At 43.1% G+C, this 21210-nt stretch overlaps 1 protein-coding gene across 1 annotated transcript in view; it reads left to right on the forward strand.

Annotated features, from left to right (window-relative positions):
• Positions 1-21210, forward strand: part of LOC126354078 (protein-L-histidine N-pros-methyltransferase) — an 892286-nt gene that overhangs the window by 864213 nt on the left and 6863 nt on the right. The window contains exon 5 of the mRNA XM_050003459.1: positions 17589-17770. Coding sequence (XP_049859416.1) covers positions 17589-17770 — 182 coding nt within the window. The remainder of the gene's footprint in view (positions 1-17588; positions 17771-21210) is intronic.

Here is a 21210-nt window from a genome sequence, read left to right on the forward strand (position 1 = left end):
GTGTGTGAGAGAAGTAATGAGTGACAACACTGTGAGCGATCTGGCAACGCTGTGTTGTTCTACTGGTGTATTCATCCTTTCTAGATGCTCAGTCCGCGTTTCAGATCCGTAAAGCCATCACGTGATTTTTGAGAGTTCCATCAATGTCTTTGTTTTGTGTTGCAAAAATGGGACAGCGTAATTTAGAGCTACGTTATGCAATCAAGTTTTGCGATAAAACTTCGAGAATTCTTGAGTGTGCCCTTTAAAAAGTTGAAACAGGTCTGTGGGGAACATTCCGAATCAAGGGCATAAGTTTTTCGCTGGCACAAATTGTTTTTGGAAGTCCGAGAACGCATTGAATATGAATCTCGCTCTGGGACACCTTCAACTTCAAAAACCGACAAAAACGTCAAAAAGTGCGTGTGCTCGCGTGAGATCAAACCGACGTTTAACAATAAGTATGATGGGTGACTTGTTGAACACTTTCGCCGTGCATCCAATTTTGATCGAAGATTTGAACGTGCGAAAAAGTTTGTTCCAAAACGGTGCCGAAAAACGTCACAACTGAGAAGGAAGACAAGGGAGAAAAGTGTGCGTTGATCTTCTTGAGAGGACTGATAATGTCCACGAATGGTTCACGCATGTGATCACAGGTCATGAATCCTGGATTTACAGTACGATATTGAGACAAAGTAACAAAGTGAGGAGCGGCACACCGAGACATTTCCTCGACGGAAAAAAGCTCAAATGAACAAATCAAAACAATGGAGATATGCTTTTTTGACACTGTGCATAAAGAATTTGTTCCTCCGGGACAGACTGTCTACCAAGTGTTTTGCATTACGTCCTTGAAAGACTCAGGAAAAGAGTGAATCGAGTGAGACTGGGCATTCAAGACAAGTGGTTGCTGCATCATGACAACGCCTCATGTCACACGGCCATTTACTACACGGAATTTTTTTCTTCAAAAGGCATACCCGTTGTTCCACAGTTCCCACATCCATCTGGTCTGCGCCCTTGTGACTTTTTCATTTTTATGAACTTGAAAAATATCTTAAAAGTGCGCCATTTTGGGAGTCTGGAGAACAGTCAAAAGACTGTAGCCCACATGTTAAAGGTCATTCCAGTTGAAGGTTTCCAGCGCTGTTACCACGACTGAAAACTGCGACTCCGCTGATGTACAACCGCCGAAGGGAACTACTTTGAAGAGGACAATACTGTTGTTCGAAAAAAATAAAAACTTTAATAGATACAAAAGAAACTGGAATAGGAATGCGTATTCAAATACAGGGATATGTAAAGAGTCGGAATACGGCGCTGCGGTAGGCAACGCCCATATAAGACAGGCAGTTGTTAAATCGGTTACTGCTGCTACAATGGCAGGTTATCAAGATTTAAGCGGGTGTGAACGTGGTGTTACAGTAGGCGCACGAGCGATGGCACACAGCACCTTTGAGGTAGCGATGAAGTGGGGATTTTCTCGTATGACCATTTCACAAGTGTACATCAGGAAACATCAAATAGACATCGCTGCGGCCGGAAAAAGATCATGCAAGAACGAGACCAACGACGCCTGAAGAGAATCGTTCAAAGTTACAGAAGTGCAATCTTTCCGCTAATTGGTGCAGATTTTTATGCTGGGCCATCAACAAGTGTCAGCGTGCTCACCAATCAACGAAACATCATCGATATGGGCTTTCGGAGCCGAAGGCCCAATCGTATACCCTTGATGACTGCACGACACAAAGCTTTACGACTCGCCTGGGCCCGTCAGCACCGACAACGGAGTGTTGATGAATAGAAAAATGTTGCGTGCTCGAGCGAGCCTCGTTTCAGATTGTATCGAACGGATGAACGTGTAGGGGTATGGAGACAACTTCATGAATCCGTGGATCCTGCGTGTCAGCAAGTGACTGCAAGCTGGTGGAGGCTCTGTAATGGTGCGGGGCGAGTGCAGTTGGAGTGATATGGGACTCCCGGTACGTCTTGATATCACTTCGACAGGTGACACGTACTTAAGCATCCGGTCTGATCGCCTGCATCCATTCATGTCCATTGTGCATTGTGCATTGCTACAGACTGGCTCCATGAACACTCTTCTGAGTTTAAACACTTCTGCCGGCCACCAAACTCCCCAGACATGAGTATTATTGAGCACTTCTGGGAAGCCTTAGCCAGCCGCTGTGACAGAGTGGTTCTAGGCGCTTCAGTCCGGAACCGCGCTGCTGTTACGGTCGTATGTTCGAATCCTGCCTCGGGGATGGATGTGTGTAATGTCCTTAGGTTAGTTAGGTTTAAGTAGTTCTAAGTTTAGGGGACTGACAACCTCAGATGTTAGGTCCCATAGTGCTGAGAGCCATTTTTTAAGGATATCTTGCATCGTGCTGTTCAGATGAGGTCTTTACCCCTCGTACTCTTACGGATTTATGGACAGCCCTGTAGAATTCATGGTGTCAATTCCCTCCAGCACTACTTCAGACATTTGTCGAGTCCATGCCACGTCGTGTTGCGGCACGTCTGTGTGTTCGCGGGGGCCCTACACGATATTGGGCAGGTGTACCAGTTTTTTTGGCTCTTCAGTTTCAAAAATCAATCTCAGTCCTTTTCTCACACATCTCGTACATGTCTAAAAGTGGATACAAAGTACATTCGGAAAGATAGTTTATTGGTATTCGAATTTGTCCACAAAATTCTCGCACTGTGTTGTCGTGTCTGTTGGCAGAAGCGAACGAAACTGACGTCAGTACAAGCGCACGTAATTTACGGTCGCGGTCCCGTGCTATCGTGAAGCAGAAGCAACAGCGCCTCGGGCGAGGGCGGCGCGGCGTAGCTGCCAGGCTGCGTTTTACATGCAGGCGAGACCCTCCGGCCTTAAAAGTGTTTACACCGTCGCAGGCATATTAGATGGCGGAGCCTCCCGGCAGGTTTTACTGCGCGGCTGTCTTAATGCGCGCGCGGCCTCCTCCGCGCACTAAAGTTGTCCGCGTAAGGCGCTGCCATCAAATTAAGCCGCCCCGCGGGGGCCACTACTGCAGTAACGAAGGCTGGCCCGCGCCGGCCAATCAGCGCTAATGCACGCCAGGTCCGGCCGCCCGCCCGCCGTCTTGTCTCCTGTCTCGCGTCGCCCCAGTTGCGACAATTACTGCCGGAGTAGCGCTCGTGCTCTTAGCGGACTTGAGCGGGCCAAACTTCTACCTTCCGAAGGTGCGCGGTAACTGGCCGTATGAAACCTGCAGGGCTGCGCGGAAGGGACCTGTAACTGCGTGCGCGGGCAAGCAGAAAATTTGGCAGCCTGCCAGACTGAAAAACTTTCATTTTCTAAATCTACATAGACACTCTGCAAATCACGTTTAAGTGCCTGGCAGAGGGTTCGTCGAACCACCTTCACAATAATTCTCTATTATTCAAATCTCGTACAGCGCGCGGAAAGAATGAACACCTATATCTTTCGGTGCGAGCTCTGGATTCCTACTGGCCATTAAAATTTCTACACCACGAAGATGACGTGCTACAGACGCGAAATTTAACCGACCGGAAGAAGATGCTGTGATATGCAAATGATTAGCTTTTCAGAGAATTCACACTAGGTTGCCGCCGGTGGCGACACCTACAACGTACTGACATGAGGAAAGTTTCCAACTGATTTCTCATACACAAACAGCAGTTGACCGGCGTTGCCTGGTGAAACGTTGTTGTGATGCCTCGTGTAAGGAGGAGAGATGCGTACCATCACGTTTCCGACTTTGATAAAGGTCGGATTGTAGCCTATTGCGATTGCGGTTTATCGTATCGCTACATTGCTACTCGGGGTTGTCGAGATCCAATGACTTTGCAGAATATGGAATCGCTGGGTTGAGGAGGGTATTACGGAACGCCGTGCTGGATCCCAACGGCCTCGTATCACTAGCAGTCGAGATGACAGGCATCTTATCTTCATGACTGTAACGGATCGGGCAGCCACGTCTCGATCCCTGAGTCAACAGATGGGGACGTTTGCAAGACAACAACCATCTGCACGAACAGTTCGACGACGTTTGCAGCAGCAAGGACTACCAGCTCGGAGACCATGGCTGCGGTTACCCTTGACGCTGCATCAGAGACAGGAGCGCCTGCGATGGTGTACTCAAGACGAACCTGGGTGCACGAATGGCAAAACGTCATTTTTTTGGATGAAACCAGGTTCTGTTTACAGCATCATGATGGTCTCATCCGTGTTCGGCGATACCTCGGTGAACGCACATTGGAAGCGTGTATTCGTCATCGCCATACGAGCGTATCACCCAGCGTGTTGGTATGTGGTGCCATTGGTTACACGTCTCGGTCACCTCATGTTCGCATTGACGGAACTTTGAACAGTGGACGTTACATTTCAGATGTTTTGCTACCCGTGGCTCTAACCTTCATTCGATCCCTGCGAAACCCTACATTTCAGCAGGATAATGCAAGTCCGCATGTTGCAGGTCCTGTACGGTCCTTTCTGGGTACAGAAAATGTTCGACTGCTGTCCTGGCCAGATCTCTCACCAATTAAAAACGTCTGATCAATGGTGGCCGAGCAGCTGGCTCGTCCCAATACGCCAGTCACTACTCTTGATGAACTGTGGTATCGTGTTGAAGCTGCATGGGCAGCTGTACCTGTACACTCCATCCATGCTCTGTTTGACTCAATGCCCAGGCGTATCAAGGCAGTTATTACGGCCAGAGGTGGTTGTTCTGGGTACTGATTTCTCAGGATCTATGCACCCAAATCGCTTGAAAATGTAACTACATGTCAGTTCTAGGATAATATATTTGTCCAATGAATACCCATTCATCTGCATTTCTTCTTGGTGTAGCAATTTTAATGGTCAGTAGTGTATTATGATGATCGTCTCTCCCTATAGAGACAGGTGTCAACAAAATATTTTCGCATTCGGAGGAGAAAGTAGGTGATTGAAATTTCGTGACAGGATTCCGCCGCAACGAAAAACGTCTTTGTTTTAATGATCTCCACCCGAGATCCTGTATCATGTCAGTGACACTCTCGCCCCTATTTAGCGATAATACAAGACGTGCTACTCTTCTTTGAACTTTCTCGATGTACTCTGTCAACCCTATCTGATAAGGATCCCACACCGCGCAGCAGTGTTCTAAAAGAGGACGGACAAGTGTAGTGTAGGCAGTCTCTTTGGTAGATCTGTTACATTTTCTAAGTGTCCTCTCAATAAGCGTTCCCCCACAACATTTAATGTGTGTTCCTCCCAATTTAAAATTTTTGTAATTCCCAGGTATTTGATTGAATTCACGGTATTACGATTTGATTGATTTATCGTGTTATCGAAGTTTAACGGATTCCTTTTAGGGCTCATATGGATGACCTCACACTTTCCGTTGCCAATTTTTCACCATACAGATATCTTTTCTAAATCGTTTTGCAATTTGTTTTGATCTTCCGATTAATTTACTTGTCGAGAATATACAGCATCATCTGCAAACAACCGAAGACGGCTGTTCAGATTGTCTCCTAAATAGTTTATATAGATAAGGAACAGCAGAGGGCTTACAACACTACCTTGCGTAACGCCAGAAATCACTTCTGTTTTACTCGATGACTTTCCTTCAATTACTTCAGTTACTGCGAACTGTGACCTCTCCGACAGGAAATCATGAATCCAGTCGCAAAACTGAGATGATATTTGCTAAGCACGCAATTTCACTACAAGCCGCTTGTGTGGTACAGTGTCAAAAGCCTTCCGGAATTCCAGAAATACGGAATCGATTTGAAATCCATTGTCAATAGCACTCAACACTTCATGTGAATAAAGAGCTAGTTGTTTCACAGGAAAGATGTTTTCTAAACCCATATTGACTGTGTCAATAGGCCGTTTTCTTCGCGGTAATTCATAATGTTCGAACACAATATATGTTCCAAAATCCTGCTGCATACCGACGTTAACGATGTGGGCCTGTAATTTAGTGGATTACTCCTACTACCTTTCTTGAATATTGGTGTGACGTGTGCAACTTTTCAGTCTTTGGGTACGGATCTTTTGTCGAGCGAACGTTTGTATGTAAGTGTTAAGTATAGAGCTATTGTATCAGCATACTCTGAAAGGAACGTAAGTCATATACAGTGTGGACCGGAATACTTCCTTTTGTTAAGTGATTTAAGTTGCTTCAATACTCTGAGGATGTCTATTTGTACGTTGCTTATGTTCACAGTTGTTCTTGATTCGAAATTTGGAATACTTATTTCTTTCGTGAAGGAATTTCGGAAGGCTGTGTTTTCTAACTCACCTTTGGCAGTACTGTCGTCGATAGTATTTCCATTGCTATCGCGCAGAGAAGGCATTGATTGTGTCTTGCCGCTAGCGTACTTCACATACGACTAGAATCTCTTCGGATTTTCTGCCAGGTTTAGAGACAAAGTTTCGTTATGGAAAGTACTATAAGCATCTAAAATTGAAGTCCGCGCGAAATTTCGAGCGTCTGTGAAAGATCGCCAATTTTCAGATCAGTAATGCAGCTATTGGCAAAGCTTTACGAGGGGCTGTGCTTAGACCATAGACACATTTACAGTGAAAGTCAGCTACCCCTAATGTTGTGTTTTATGCAACCTGCGACACATTCAAATACTACACGAAAGTTTTTCATGTTCTTTCGCTTGCTGTGCCCGAACCTTTCATTGAGTCGTCAGTTTTTGACTGGTTTCATGTGGCCCACCAAAAATTCCTCTTTCGTGCCAACCTCTTCATCTGAGTAGCACTTGCAACCTACGTCCTGAATCATTTACTGAATGTATTCCAGTCTGTCTTCCTCTACAGTTTTTGCCCATATCAGCTCCCTCTAGTATCGTGGAAGCTATTCCGTGATGTATTAATAGATATCGCACCATCCCGTCCTTTCTTCTTGTCAGTGTTTTTCATGTATTTGTTTCTTCGTCGATTATGCAGAGAACCTCCTAATTTCATATCCTATCAGTCCACACTACATCCCAAAAGTTTCGATTCTCTTCTGTTCCGCTTTTCCCACAATCCATGTTTCACTAGCATACAATTCAACTAGCATACAATGCAGTGCTCCAAACGTACTTTCCCAGAAATTTCTTCCTCAAATTAGTTCAACGTTTGATACTAGTAAACTTCTCTTGGCAAGAAATGCTCTTTTTGCCAGTGCCAATCTGCTTTCTTTGTCGTCCTTGCTATGACCACCGACGGTTATTTTGCTTCCTAATTAGCAGAATTCCTTAATTTCATCTACTTCGTGATCACCATCCCTGATGTTAAGTTTCTCACTGTTCTCATTATTACTATTCCTCATTAGTTCCGTCTTTCTTCGATTTACTCTCAATCTATATCCTGTACTCATTAGACTGTTCATCATATTCATCAGAAACTGTAATTCTTCTTTTTTTCACTGAGGACAGCAATGTTAAACAGTATTGGCGGAAAACTACGTCCCTGCCTTACACCATTTTTAATGCGAGCTCTTCGTTCTTCGTCTTTCAGTCACATTGTTTACTCCTGTTTCTTGTACGTATTGTATATTACCCGTCTTTCCTTGTAGCTTACCTCGCTTTTTCTCGGAATTTCGAAAATCTTGTACCATTTGACACTGTCGAACGCTTCGTCCAGGTCGACAAATCCTATGAACGAGTCTTGATTTCTCTTTAGCCTTTCGTTCCATTCTCGACCGCAACGTGAGAACTGCTGCTGTTGTGGCTCTACCTTTCATAATCCAAACTGATCGCCATCTAACAGTTCTTCAATTTTCTTGCTCATTATTGTATACTATTATTCTCAGTAACTTGAATGCATGAGCTGTTAGGCTGATTGTGTGATAATTCTCACACTTGTCAGCACTTGCTGTGTTTGGAATTGTGTGGATGATGCTTTTCTGAAAGTCAGATGGTATGTCGCCGGATTCATACATTCTACACACCAACGTGTATAGTCATTTTGTTGCCATTTCCCCCAATGATTTTAGAAATTCTGATGGAATGTTGTCGATCGCTTCTTTGATCTTAGGTCCTCCAAAGATCTTTCAAATTCTGATTCTAATACTGGATGCCCTGTCTCTTCTAAATCGACTCCTATTTCTTCTTCTATCACATCAAACAAATCTTCCCCCTCATAGAGGCTTTCAATGTATTGTATCCACCTATCCGCTCTCTCCTCTGGATTTAACAGTGCAATTGCTATTGCACTCTTAATGTTATCACCCTTGCTTCTAATGTCACCGAAGGTTGTTTTGACTTTCCCGTATGCTGAGCCTGTACTTCCGATAATCATTTTTTTTTTATTCTTTCACACTTTTGCTGCAGCCATTTCATCTTAGCTTCCCTGCACTTCTTATTTATTTCATTCCTAAATGACTTTTATTTTTGTATTCCTGAATCTCCCTAAACGTTTTTGTACTTCCTTCTCTCATCGATCAACTTAAGTATTTCTTCTGTTAATCATGGTTTCTTCGCAGTTATCTTCTTTGTACCTAGGTTTTTCTTTCCAACTTCTGTGACTGCGCTCTTTAGAGATGTCCATTGCCTACTGAGCTATTCATTATCGCAGTACCTATAACCTTAGAGAACTTCAAGCATATCTCTTCATTCCTTAGTACATCCATATCCCACTTTCTTGCACATTCGTTCTTCCTGATTAATCTCTTAAACTTCAACCTACTCGTCGTCACTAGTAAGTTGTGATCTGGATCTATATCTGCTACTGGGTACACCCTTCAATCTAGTATCTGATTTCGGAATCTCTCGCTGACCATGATCTTATTTACCTGAAATCTTTCTGTATCTCCCGGCCTTTTCCAAGTATACCTCCTCCTCTTGGCATTTTCGAAAGAGTATTCGCTATTACTAGCTGAAATTTATTGCAGAACTCAATACATCTTTCTCCTCTCTCATTACTAGTACAAAGACAATATTCTCCTGTAAAAATCTCTTCTTCTCCTTCCCCTACAAACGCATTCCAATCTCCGACGACTATCAGATGTTCATCTCCATTTACTTATTGTATCACCTGTTCAGTATCCTCATATACTTTCTCTGTCTCTTCATATTCTGCTTCTGATGTCGGGCATGTATACTAGAAATTGTCGTTGTTGGTTTGCCGTCTATTCTGACTATAATAACCTATCACTGAACTGTTCACGGTAACTTACTGTCTGAACTACTTTCCTATTTGTAACGAATCCTTATCCTGTTAAACCATTTTCTGCTGCTGTTGATATTATCCTATACTCATCTATTATTCTTACAGGAAAAATGAACAGGACTGTTTTGCAGGAAATGCTTTGTGGGTTACATAAAATTGATCGGAAGGGGCAACTGAACCACCATGTAGACTGCACTTGGTTTTCATATTACACATTTAACTCTCCAAAATCCTAACATTAACGCGAAGGCAATCATTTTTCCATTTGGACAAGTGAAAGGCTAACAAACATATTGGAACGTTGTACTGACGATTTTGTCTGCCTACGAGCAACAGTACTGCAGTTCAGTGAATTCCTCCATTGTTGCACTACGAGTCATTAAGCTCACTGCTTCCACAGGAGTAGAAGACAAAATGTCTGTTGGGCGTGCGTGGAGTGTGATTTGTCTACAGTGTTGATGTTTGTGCAGTTGTTTAGGTCTGCATGTGTATAGAACTGCCTAGCACTTGACGTTAACCTTCATACGCCATTTCTCCAACTAAGGCACGACAGTTCTGAGTGCTGAGTATAGTCGTGAGTTGATGTTTCATGGTTTCCAATCTTGCACTAGGATGATGATGTCATCTGCATAGGTGGCAACCATAGTATTCTGTGTTGTGGAATATCTTTAATGTAGAGGCTAAGCAAGAGGTACCAGAGTATGCTGCCTTGGAGTTCTCCCGTTTGTATACTGTGTCATGTTGGTTGTTTACCCTGAATGTCACTGTTGACACTTATGTTTGTGAGATGTGAGTATTTAGATTGCAAATGAGGCCGTTGTGCCATAGACGATAGAAGGGTTTTTGGATGCCTAGGAATACAGCCCCCTTGTTTTGTATCCGTCCGTTTTGCGTTCAACTATGCGGACGAGTTGAAACCCAACTGTTCCGGTCTCAGGATATCGTTGTTGATGCAGAGACTGATGAGTCGTTTTAGAATCACTTGTATCCCTTGCTCGTCTCTGTTCTGACTATATACGTACTTTCCTTACCGTGTCGCGTGTCCAAAGAGCCATCAGGGTGCGCTTTGTGTCGCGGTGGGCACTGACCATAATGTTTTGGCCCATCAGATTATGCAAATGTAGAAGAGCTCAAAACGTTTTCCGGCCACGAATACGAGGAAAAATGACTTTAGGCAGGTTGGATGTTCCAACAATTCGTATATCAAATGCCTCAGTATTATCCATGCCAAAATTTTTTATGGGCAAGTGCGGTGTGTTAATGAGCATAGATTCTTCTTTTTCTGTTGGTATACAGGCTTCTCATGTATTTTATAGTAGATTGTATCAACCTTATTACTTTCCAGTTGCTGTTTCACGTCCTGCAAAAAGCATCACTTTCCAGTTGCTGTTTCACGTCCTGCAAAAAGCATCGATGACTAAAATTGTTTTTGCATACCAGTAAGCACTGACCGCAACGTTCGTCGCTTTTGTTTTATTTGGTACAAAGACACTAGCTGTCACCCATATCTTCCATTTTTGCTCAATTTCTGGCGTGGTGTGGATTCCTGTCTCATCCACAATAGCAAATCGGCGTACGTAACCACCAATGGACCAAACGTTGGTGGGAATTCTTTTTTGTACTTACTTTTGGTCAGAATTCGAGAAATCCTAGCCATCTTTAGCGTTTTTAGTCCGCCAATCCTCAGCTGCTAGTAATATTAGCTTCATTGTTTTCAAGTTTTGTCTATGTGCAACTAAATAAATGCAATCAATGTTTCGCCTTAATTTATTAGGATTTCTTCAATGGCCTGGAACACATGCACATTTTCGCTTACGTGAAACATTTCTTACGTTAAACATTTCTTACGTTTTATGCCATTGTACTTGCGAGGTGTGTTCAAAAAATAGACGAGTTCTTTTCGTTTTTCGGAAAGTACTTTATTTTATTGGTCTACATCAATATTAGTCACTTCAAAATAGCCGCCATTACATGTTATATACTTAGCGCTTTCTCCAATCCCAGAAATACTTCCGGAATTTTAGCTATCTTAGCGACGTTTCTTATCTGATCTTTGCTTTTGAAAAAATAGCAATTAATATTTCTCTATTTTTGAGAACAGGAAAGAGTCACATTTGGGCCGTGTCTGGCGAATATCGAGGCTGGAGCATCATTACATTGTCATTTTTGGCCAACAATTCACGAACAAGCAAGCAGCGTGAACAGCTACAATACAGTGGTGCAAAAAGTTTGAATTGTTTCTCCAAATCCGGTCTGTTTTTCGTATTGCTTCACGCAAAGGGTGTTCAACTTGTAGGTAGCTCTCCGTATTGCACGTTCAACCCTATAATAAGAACTCGTGGTGCACTAAGCCGTTAGAATCGAAGAAAGTTTCACATTTCGCCGCAGCTGCCGAACTCTTTTGAACATTTCACATTCACCCTATCGAGCTTTACCAATCCTGGCGATCCAAAATGCTTGAGCTCTGACGATCGAGACTTAGTATCGACTGCATATCCGTAAACCCATGTTCCATTTCGTTCATGACACGTTTCAGTAATTCTGCATCGTTGTTAGCTAAGCAACTTACATTCTCCAATGGTTTCTTTTTCGAACGTCAGTAATTTCGAAACTAACTTTTCTGTCATATCCTCCATGCCCAAAACTTCCCGCAAAATTTCACTGCCTGAACCAATTGATATAGAACATCATCCGGAACTTCTCTGATTGTGATACAGTGACTGTTAATAATCATTTCTTTCATTTTTCACACAGTTTCATCAGCATATTATGTGCTGTAAAGCTTAGGGCACTCGTGATCTTCATGAAGGGCCCTGTTCGAAACGCTTATGCCACTTCAAAACCTTTGTTTTACTCATAGCAGATTCGCCAAATTCAGTATTTAACACTCCAAAGCTTTTCGTCGCTTTATTCCGTTCTTATACCAACATTTAATATGAACTGGTCCATTTTTATACAAAATAAATAATTGCCGATGTTACCAAAGAATTTGTGGCCCTTTTGACACCTGACACCAGAACTAATTATGCGATATGGCTAATACCATACAGATAGACTATTAGCCTCTTGGCACTCTTTGATCAGTGAAGTCGGCTGACGTCGTGCCGTTTCAGAATGTTTATACTAACTGCCATTGCTCGTAGCAGAAGTAGCCTTAGTAAATATAGTGTTGATTCATGTGGGGTGTTCTGTATAGTGACTATTAAAATAATGTACAGAAGTAACCAAAGACTCTTAAGTATGTATCCAGGATTTTATCAAACGGTTAAAGAGGACTTTAAAAAGGCTCATGTTTATTTATTTATGCATTTATATTCTGAAAACATATTTATTTATTTCTTAATTATCTGCACACAATTTGCTTTTGGGAGAACTTCATACAAATGGTCGGCCATAAAATTAAACAAGAAAAGCTTTTCGTAAGAAAGTATGACATGTATTCGTATATATAACAAATGCCCCAATGCAAAGTTAAATATTTCTTTATTTGGTAATATAATTTCACTCTACTGCCAAACTAATTACAATTCTAATATAAAGTATTGCCTCTTTGCTAACAAAACACAGCTATCTTCTAACACAAGACTCACTATAACAGAGAAGGATCTTGACCTTGTGTTGAATAACTTGTAAAGTTAAATGTGTTCAAAACTCTTTCGACAATACCAGTCTTTCTCCTGCTACAATCTTGTATTTAAATTTACAGCTTACATAAAACCAAGTCAGAATTCCTTCAGCACATCAAAGCATCTCAGGTTCCTCAATTCAACCTCAAATTTCAGTAAAGTACCTTTCATTTAACCAAAATTCTTCAATTTCCTTAAGTGATTAAGAACAAGATTATTGTTTCAAAAGTCAGCTTGAAACAAATTTATTTAAAAATCTAATACACAGCTACTGTGAGCTACAGTTTTAGGATCTTAACATTACTTTACATGTTCATTTCAACTAGAATTCTGATATAAGGAGCCTCGTAAAAGAGTTTGTATTTACTCTAATGTCATAGTTATACACTCTTTGATGCTAGTATACTCTACATTACAACATACATTGTCATTTATATGATCTTCATTCACAAATGCGCTATAGTTGTGATGGTTGGACTCACTGTTCCAAGATATTATGAATAAGACATTTCACAATGGAACATTGTTCTTCTGGTAAAACCTCAAATCATGATATATCACTGTTTATACATAGATGCATAGTACATCTTGTTGATCACTAGCCACCAACCGATGTAAACACCGGGTAGCCACCAACTGCTGTAAACACTGCTGAACTATGCATAATGTCGGAATCTTCCTCAAACCAACATTAAAATTAAATACTGTTAGACCAAGAAATAAAGAACTACTCCCAAACTCAAGATAAGTACTGTTACAAAAGTAATGAAAACAATTTTTATATCATTGTTTCTAAAACTTAAAAAATTTCTGTTTCATAACAATTATAGAACATTTGAAAAAAAATTACTAAACAAAAGGACATGAGTAAAAATAATTAATTTGAATAATTTTAAATATATTAAAGCAATATTTAATTGATACTTCAGTACACTGATCGTCATTTGAATGTTTTATATAACAATTATGCTCACATGATTGCACCAGGCAAATTATAAAATGAGTTAACCAGTTTATTATTAATGTTTTAATGTAGTACAACGAAATGAAAATATTATTTCTGTATGCTATCCAAGTCACATAAAATCAGAGTATTCATTGAAAATTAGATACATCTATCAGCTAAACAAGTATTTGTTTTACATGAAAGATGGACTTCTTAGATAATTCATTATTTAAATACATATTTGTTGTAATTCAAATTTATGACTAATTTTCTTAAATAACATTAAATTTATTTATGTGCATGTATAAACACCACAATACTTAATTTAATAACTATAGTAAAATCTTTGTTTTTTTGTCCTCTTGCCACAGAATTTAAATCTTCTGTTGTAAAATGAAGAGTATTATGTACTGATGTTAACGCTAGCGAAGTCAGTCTTTTATTGCCTATTGCGTTCTGCAAGTAAATCTTCACTTGTGTCCATGTGGTCAGTTTTCCATAATGAAATGAGTGAAGACTCACTTGCGCTCTGACATTACTGCTAGTCTGGTCAGTCTTTCATTGCGCTTTTTTTTTTTTTTTGTGAGGTGGGGCAAGGGGGAGGGGGGGTCAACGTATGTCATTTGTTCAAAAGCTGCATTACTAACTCTAGTGTGCCCTATTCTAGCATATTGCTTCTATGTCTTCAGTCCTTATCAGGTGGAAATGGCATAAGTCGAAAGGATTGAGGGATCGGACGCCTTGGATCGAACAGGTAGGTATGTCTCGTTGGAAGTGTGATAGAGATACTCAGGAAACGTGTACGGGAATCTTTCAATGAAAGGCATAAGTTCCAGTGAAAAGTAGTGGGATATTTGGAGAACCAATATCCGAAGTGCAGGGTGCAACAATTCTGTTACCTCCATCGTATTGTGGCAAAAATAGGACTCGTGAGAAAAAGAAAGAGCGCATGTGGAGACATACAGGAATTTTGCTTTCCTTCGCTCCATAGCGAGTTAATTATGACGTCGTTATGCTTATTGCGTAGATAAGAACAAATCCATATTTTGTAATGAATGTTTATTTTGTTTGTAACCAAACATTTTTCACCTGTTCGTACTAGGCATCATCGGGCGTCCATAAATAAGGAAACAATATGAAATTCAACAGACGGTGTAAACAATACCATTCCAGTCCACATGACACGTACGTACTTCAGTGTATGGCGAACACAGTATGTCACGTGCCCGTGTGTTTGCGTGGAATAAACGATTTCGAGAAGGTCGGGTGTCGTTGAAAGACAGCAGTTAGCTAGGACGGGCTCGTCGTGTCATTATCACTTCTGTCATTGCTACAGTGGATGCTGCCGTCAGAAGTGACCAACGGGGGAAGACATTCTGCTCATGTTCGGCATCTGTCACGTACCGCTCATGCCGTGATGGAAGAGCATCTGAAGTTCCAGAAAATCTGAGCGCAGTGGGTTCTCCAGAGTCTGACAGAGGAGCAGAAGTTGAACAGAATGTCGGCATCACTTCAGCTACTGGAACGGTATCACGCTGAAGAATACTGTTTCCTGTCCCTTATGGTCACTGGAGATGAAAAATGGCGTCATCATTTTGAGCCGGAGAGTAAGCGTCATATTCAACCATGGAGACACATGGATTCACTCTCACAGCAAAAATCCAAAGCCGTGCATTCCACCTCTGGGAAAGTCATGATCTTTTTCTCTGACTGCAAGGGCCCGCTGCACATTGACATGAGTGCCTTCATTAAGTGCTTTCAGTCTCCTTCAAATCTTCTTGTTGATCATTCATTCCACCGCAACACAGTCATAGCTCTGTGTGCAAGATCCGATTTGTAAAAGGATGCTTTGACACAAATCTTGCATGTTTAGTTGTGATGCTGTTGCTGCGTCTCCAGGTTTTTCTTAGTAGCTGCATGCCTGAAAGAGGTACAGTTGGGTTAATCTGACCCGCCAGGCCTTGTCTAACACAAAGTGACGAGTTGGATCTCCAGCTTTGTTATAAATGGCAAGGAGCTGGTTGATGGAGACTGTTGAGGTGGTACACTGCAGGCAACATGCTGCAAGAACACTGCGGCTAAAAGTCTACGCTTATGGCGGCTGAACTAATTATCGCGTCTCTCCAAATTATTTACTCAATGCCCAACCACTAAAGATGCAGGATGCTAAACCCGCATTTTGCAGGAAATCATCGAAGGAATGGATAAAGAAAAAAGTGAACTGATAGAGCTTTTTAATGGTTACAGAAGATCACTTGAGACAAATGTGGAGAGGATTTGTCTGAAGAGGAGAAGACGGCAGTGCCGTATCCCAATTTCCCAAAAACTTCGCTCAGTGAAAAAGGAGTCAAAATAAGCGAACACGTGTCTCGACTTATGCGTAAATACTTGACGCTTTGTGAGAAAACCGCCGTCAACATTTTAGAAAAACTTTAAATGCTTTATATCGCGCTATAAGCCCAACTGTTGGCATAGTGGTTAGGGTCGCAGTCTCTCACTTCTTTCTTCCCGTGTTCGAAACTCGATTACTGTTTTCATTTATTGTATTTTTTCATTTATCTACCCATATCCGCAGAAGATTCCTACACGAATGTTTATCAGGTTAGGGGACACAAGCGAGTTATATTAAATGTAAAATTACAACTGGGTCTCACAATACGTGTCATGCATTTATCACATAATAAAGTGTGTATTGTATTTTCAGGGGTTACAATTTTTTGAACTTCTCATATTCTTACATTTCATTCTTAATTCTTATATTTTATTCTTATGTTTATTCCCCAGGGAGATTTAATGCAGTCGCCTGAATTATATCCATCGTAGAAACATTCCAAAGACATAAATTCCGAACACCACGAGCATCGCGCGAAGGCAACTTTTTCACAGCGACATTTTTTCCTATTAATCTCACTTTGGCAATAATTTCGCGGCAAGCTACGCGTAACGGATAGTTTTTCCAGAAACTGAAATTTGAAATAATTTTTCCATTCATTTACCGTATTTGTTTAATTCATCTAGCAGACATACAATTAGTAGACGAAAAAGACAACGTTATTTCAGTATACACTGGGAAACATTTGTGTAGTAATACGGAAGTTTATAGATTAATGAAAAACAAAAATAAAAATCGGGTATTCAAAATGGGACGCAAAAGTATGAAGCGGCGACGCTAGCCATTGGGTCACTACTTTGGTTGACGTGGTTACTTTTTAAACGGCACATACAGTTCAAATGTGTGTGAAATCTTACGGGACTTAACTGGTAAGGTCATCAGCCCCTGCCCGCATCTCGTGGTCGTGTGGTAGCGTTGTCGCTTCACGCGCCCGGGTTCCCGAGTTCGATTCCCGGCGGGGTCAGGGATTTTCTCTGCCTCGTGATGGCCGGGTGTTGTGTGATGTCCTTAGGTTAGTTAGGTTTAAGTAGTTCTAAGTTTTAGGGGACGGATGACCATAGATGTTAAGTCCTATAGTGCTCAGAGCCATTTGAAGCATTTGAATCATCAGCCCCTAAGCTTACCCACTACTTAACCTAAATTATCCTAAGGACAAACACACACACACACACACACACACACCCATGCCCGAGGGAGGACTCGAACCTGCGCCGGGACCAGCCGCACAGTCCATGACTGCAGCACATACAGTAACTCGAAAACTTTGATCGTATTTTCCTAAGAAACGGTCGAGTATCTACGATTAAGCAGAGACACACTTTCACTTATTTTGACCCGTCTTCCACTGAGGGAATTTACTGGGAAGTCGCGACAAGGCACTTGCCGTGTTCTCCTCATGAATAGGTCACAATGACTTTCCAGCTCCTTGCCTCTCCTAAAGACCACGTCCCTCCTCCTTGTGTTCTTTTTCTAGTTTTATTATTGTGTGCATCGTGTCTGCAGGCTGGTGGAGCCGGACGAGTGGCCGTACCTGGAGTTGCGGCCACACGTGATCAGCGCGCTGAACCTGCTGGACCGCTGCGACCGTCCGCTGACGCTGCTGCGGCAGCTGCGAGAGACACTCAGGCCAGGGGGGCGCGCCCTGGTCGCGCTCGTGCTGCCCTACCACCACTACGTCGAGACAGGTCTGCCAACATAACAGTTACCACGGTTAACGCACCAATAATTATAAATGCTGTACTTTATTTATAATTGCCACCGTATTGTTTGCGACCCCTCTTCTCTACTGCTTATAATCAAATGTGTTCTGAGTGGTGATAAAAATGAAGATCCAGTGCTCAATGTCAATTTTGCAGACATTCTTTTTGTACCTATCGAGTGGAATATTAACGTGCTGGAATTTAGTTTTATGTGGAAGTACACTCCTGGAAATGGAAAAAAGAACACATTGACACCGGTGTGTCAGACCCACCATACTTGCTCCGGACACTGCGAGAGGGCTGTACAAGCAATGATCACACGCACGGCACAGCGGACACACCAGGAACCGCGGTGTTGGCCGTCGAATGGCTCTAGCTGCGCAGCATTTGTGCACCGCCGCCGTCAGTGTCAGCCAGTTTGCCGTGGCATACGGAGCTCCATCGCAGTCTTTAACACTGGTAGCATGCCGCGACAGCGTGGACGTGAACCGTATGTGCAGTTGACGGACTTTGAGCGAGGGCGTATAGTGGGCATGCGGGAGGCCGGGTGGACGTACCGCCGAATTGCTCAACACGTGGGGCGTGATGTCTCCACAGTACATCGATGTTGTCGCCAGTGGTCGGAGGAAGGTGCACGTGCCCGTCGACCTGGGATCGGACCGCAGCGACGCACGGATGCACGCCAAGACCGTAGGATACTACGCAGTGCCGTAGGGGACCGCACCGCCACTTCCCAGCAAATTAGGGACACTGTTACTCCTGGGGTATCGGCGAGGACCATTCGCAACCGTCTCCATGAAGCTGGGCTACGGTCCCGCACACCGTTAGGCCGTCTTCCGCTCACGCCCCAACATCGTGCAGCCCGCCTCCAGTGGTGTCGCAAGAGGCGTGAATGGTGGGACGAATGGAGACGTGTCGTCTTCAGCGATGAGAGTCGCTGCTGCCTTGGTGCCAATGATGGTCGTATGCGTGTTTGGCGCCGTGCAGGTGAGCGCCACAATCAGGACTGCATACGACCGAGGCACACAGGGCCAACACCCGGCATCATGGTGTGGGGAGCGATCTCCTACACTGGCCGTACACTTCTGGTGATCGTCGAGGGGACACTGAATAGTGCACGGTACATCCAAACCGTCATCGAACCCATCGTTCTACCATTCCTAGACCGGCAAGGGAACTTGCTGTTCCAACAGGACAATGCACGTCCGCATGTATCCCGTGCCACCCAAAGTGCTCTAGAAGGTGTAAGTCAACTACCCTGGCCAGCAAGATCTCCGGATCTGTCCCCCATTGAGCATGTTTGGGACTGGATGAAGCGTCGTGTCACGCGGTCTGCACGTCCAGCACGAACGCTGGTCCTACTGAGGCGCCAGGTGGAAATGGCATGGCAAGCCGTTCCACAGGACTACATCCAGCATCTCTACGATCGTCTCCATGGGAGAATAGCAGCCTGCATTGCTGCGAAAGGTGGATATACACTGTACTAGTGCCGACATTGTGCATGCTCTGTTGCCTGTGTCTATGTGCCTGTGGTTCTGTCAGTGTAATCATGTGATGTATCTGACCCCAGGAATGTGTCAATAAAGTTTCCCCTTCCTGGGACAATGAATTCATGGTGTTCTTATTTCAATTTCCAGGAGTGTATATGCGATAAAAGTATCCGGACACCCCCCAAAGACCGAGACGGGTGGCGCAGTAGCTAGCCCACTGGACTCGCATTGAGAAGGACGAAGGTTCAATTCCGCGTTTGGCCATCCTGATTTAGGTTTTCTGTGATTTCCCTAAATCGGTCCAAGCAAATGCCGGGATGGTTCCTTTGAAAAGGCACAGCCTACTTTCTTCCCCAATCCTTCTATAATCCGACAAGACCAATGACCTCGCTGTCTGGTCTCCTCCCTCCCAAACAACCCAACACCCCCAGAAACATAAGTTTTTCATACTAGGTGCATTGCGCTGCCGCCTGCTGCCAGGTACTCAATATCAGCGACCTCAGTAGTCACTAGACATCATGAGAGAGCAGAATGGGGTGCTCCGCGGAACTCGTGGATTTCCCATGTGGTCTGGTGATTGGGTGTCACTTGCGCCATACGACTGTGCCCGAGATTTCCACACCCCTAAACATCCCTAGGACCACTGTTTCCGTTGTGATAGTGAAGTGTGAATGTCAAGGGACACGTACAGCACAAAAGCATATAGGCCTACCTCGTCTGTTGACTGACAGAGACTGCTGACAGTTGAAGATTGTCATAATGTGTAATAGGCAGACATCTAGCCAGACCATCACACAGGAATTCCAAACTGCATCAGGATCCAATGCAAGTACTATGACAGTTAGGCGGGAGGCGAGAAACCTTGAATTTCATGGTCGAACAGCTGCTTGTAAGCCACACATCACGGCGGTAAATTCCAAACGATGCCTCGCTTGGTGTAAGAAGCGCAAACATAGGACGATTGAACAGTGGAAAAACGTTGTGTGGAGTGACGAATCACAGTACCAATGTAGCGATCCGATGGCAGGGTGAGAGTATGGCAAATGCCCGGTGAATGTCATCTGTCAGTGTGTGTAGTGCCAACAGTATAAAATTCGGTGATGGTGGTGTTACCGTGTGGTCGTGTTTTTCATTGAGGAGGCTTGCACCCCTTGTTGTTTTGCCTGGCGCTATCACAGGGCAGGCCTACATTGCTGTTTTAAGCACCTTCTTGCTTCTCACTGTTGAAGAGCAAATTGGGGGTGGCGATTGCATCTTTCAACACAGCAGACCACCTGCTCATAATGCACAGCCTGTGACGGAGTGGTTACGCAACGATAACATCCCTGTAATGGACGGACCTGCACAGAGTCCTGACCTGAATCCTATAGAACACCTTTGGGATGTTTTGGAACGCCAACTTCATGCCAGGCCTCACCAAGTCATATTGATACCTTTCCTCAGTGCAGCACTTCGTGAAGAATGGGCCGCCATTATCAAAGTAACCGGGCAGCACCTACCTGAACACATGCCTGCGTGAGTGGAAGCTGTCATCAAGACTAAGAGTGGGCCAACACCATGTTGAATTCCAGAATTACCACTGGAGAGTGCCATGAACTTGTAAGTCTTTTCAACTAGGTGTCCGTATACTTTTGATCACATAGTGTACTTGTGACGGAGATACTGTCATTCTACAGACTGTAAATTACAGTTCTCTAACCATCTATTTGCGTCTACTATTTAAAAAACCACACAAAAGTATGTTTTTGTGTGATAAATAGTGAAATGCTGCAGACTTCATTTAGTGCAATAAAATAAACAAGGAGCATAGAACAATACTTAAATTATTGCAAAAATAAATGTTACATAATAATATAAATTAAAAATTTCAAATGATTTGTGCCTTAAATCTTGATTTAAACATCTTGGTCCCAGAGACTCTCCCCCCTTGTAGTA

Source organism: Schistocerca gregaria, chromosome 3, assembly GCF_023897955.1.
Source record: "Schistocerca gregaria isolate iqSchGreg1 chromosome 3, iqSchGreg1.2, whole genome shotgun sequence".
In the NCBI taxonomy this organism is placed as follows: Eukaryota; Metazoa; Arthropoda; class Insecta; order Orthoptera; family Acrididae; genus Schistocerca; species Schistocerca gregaria.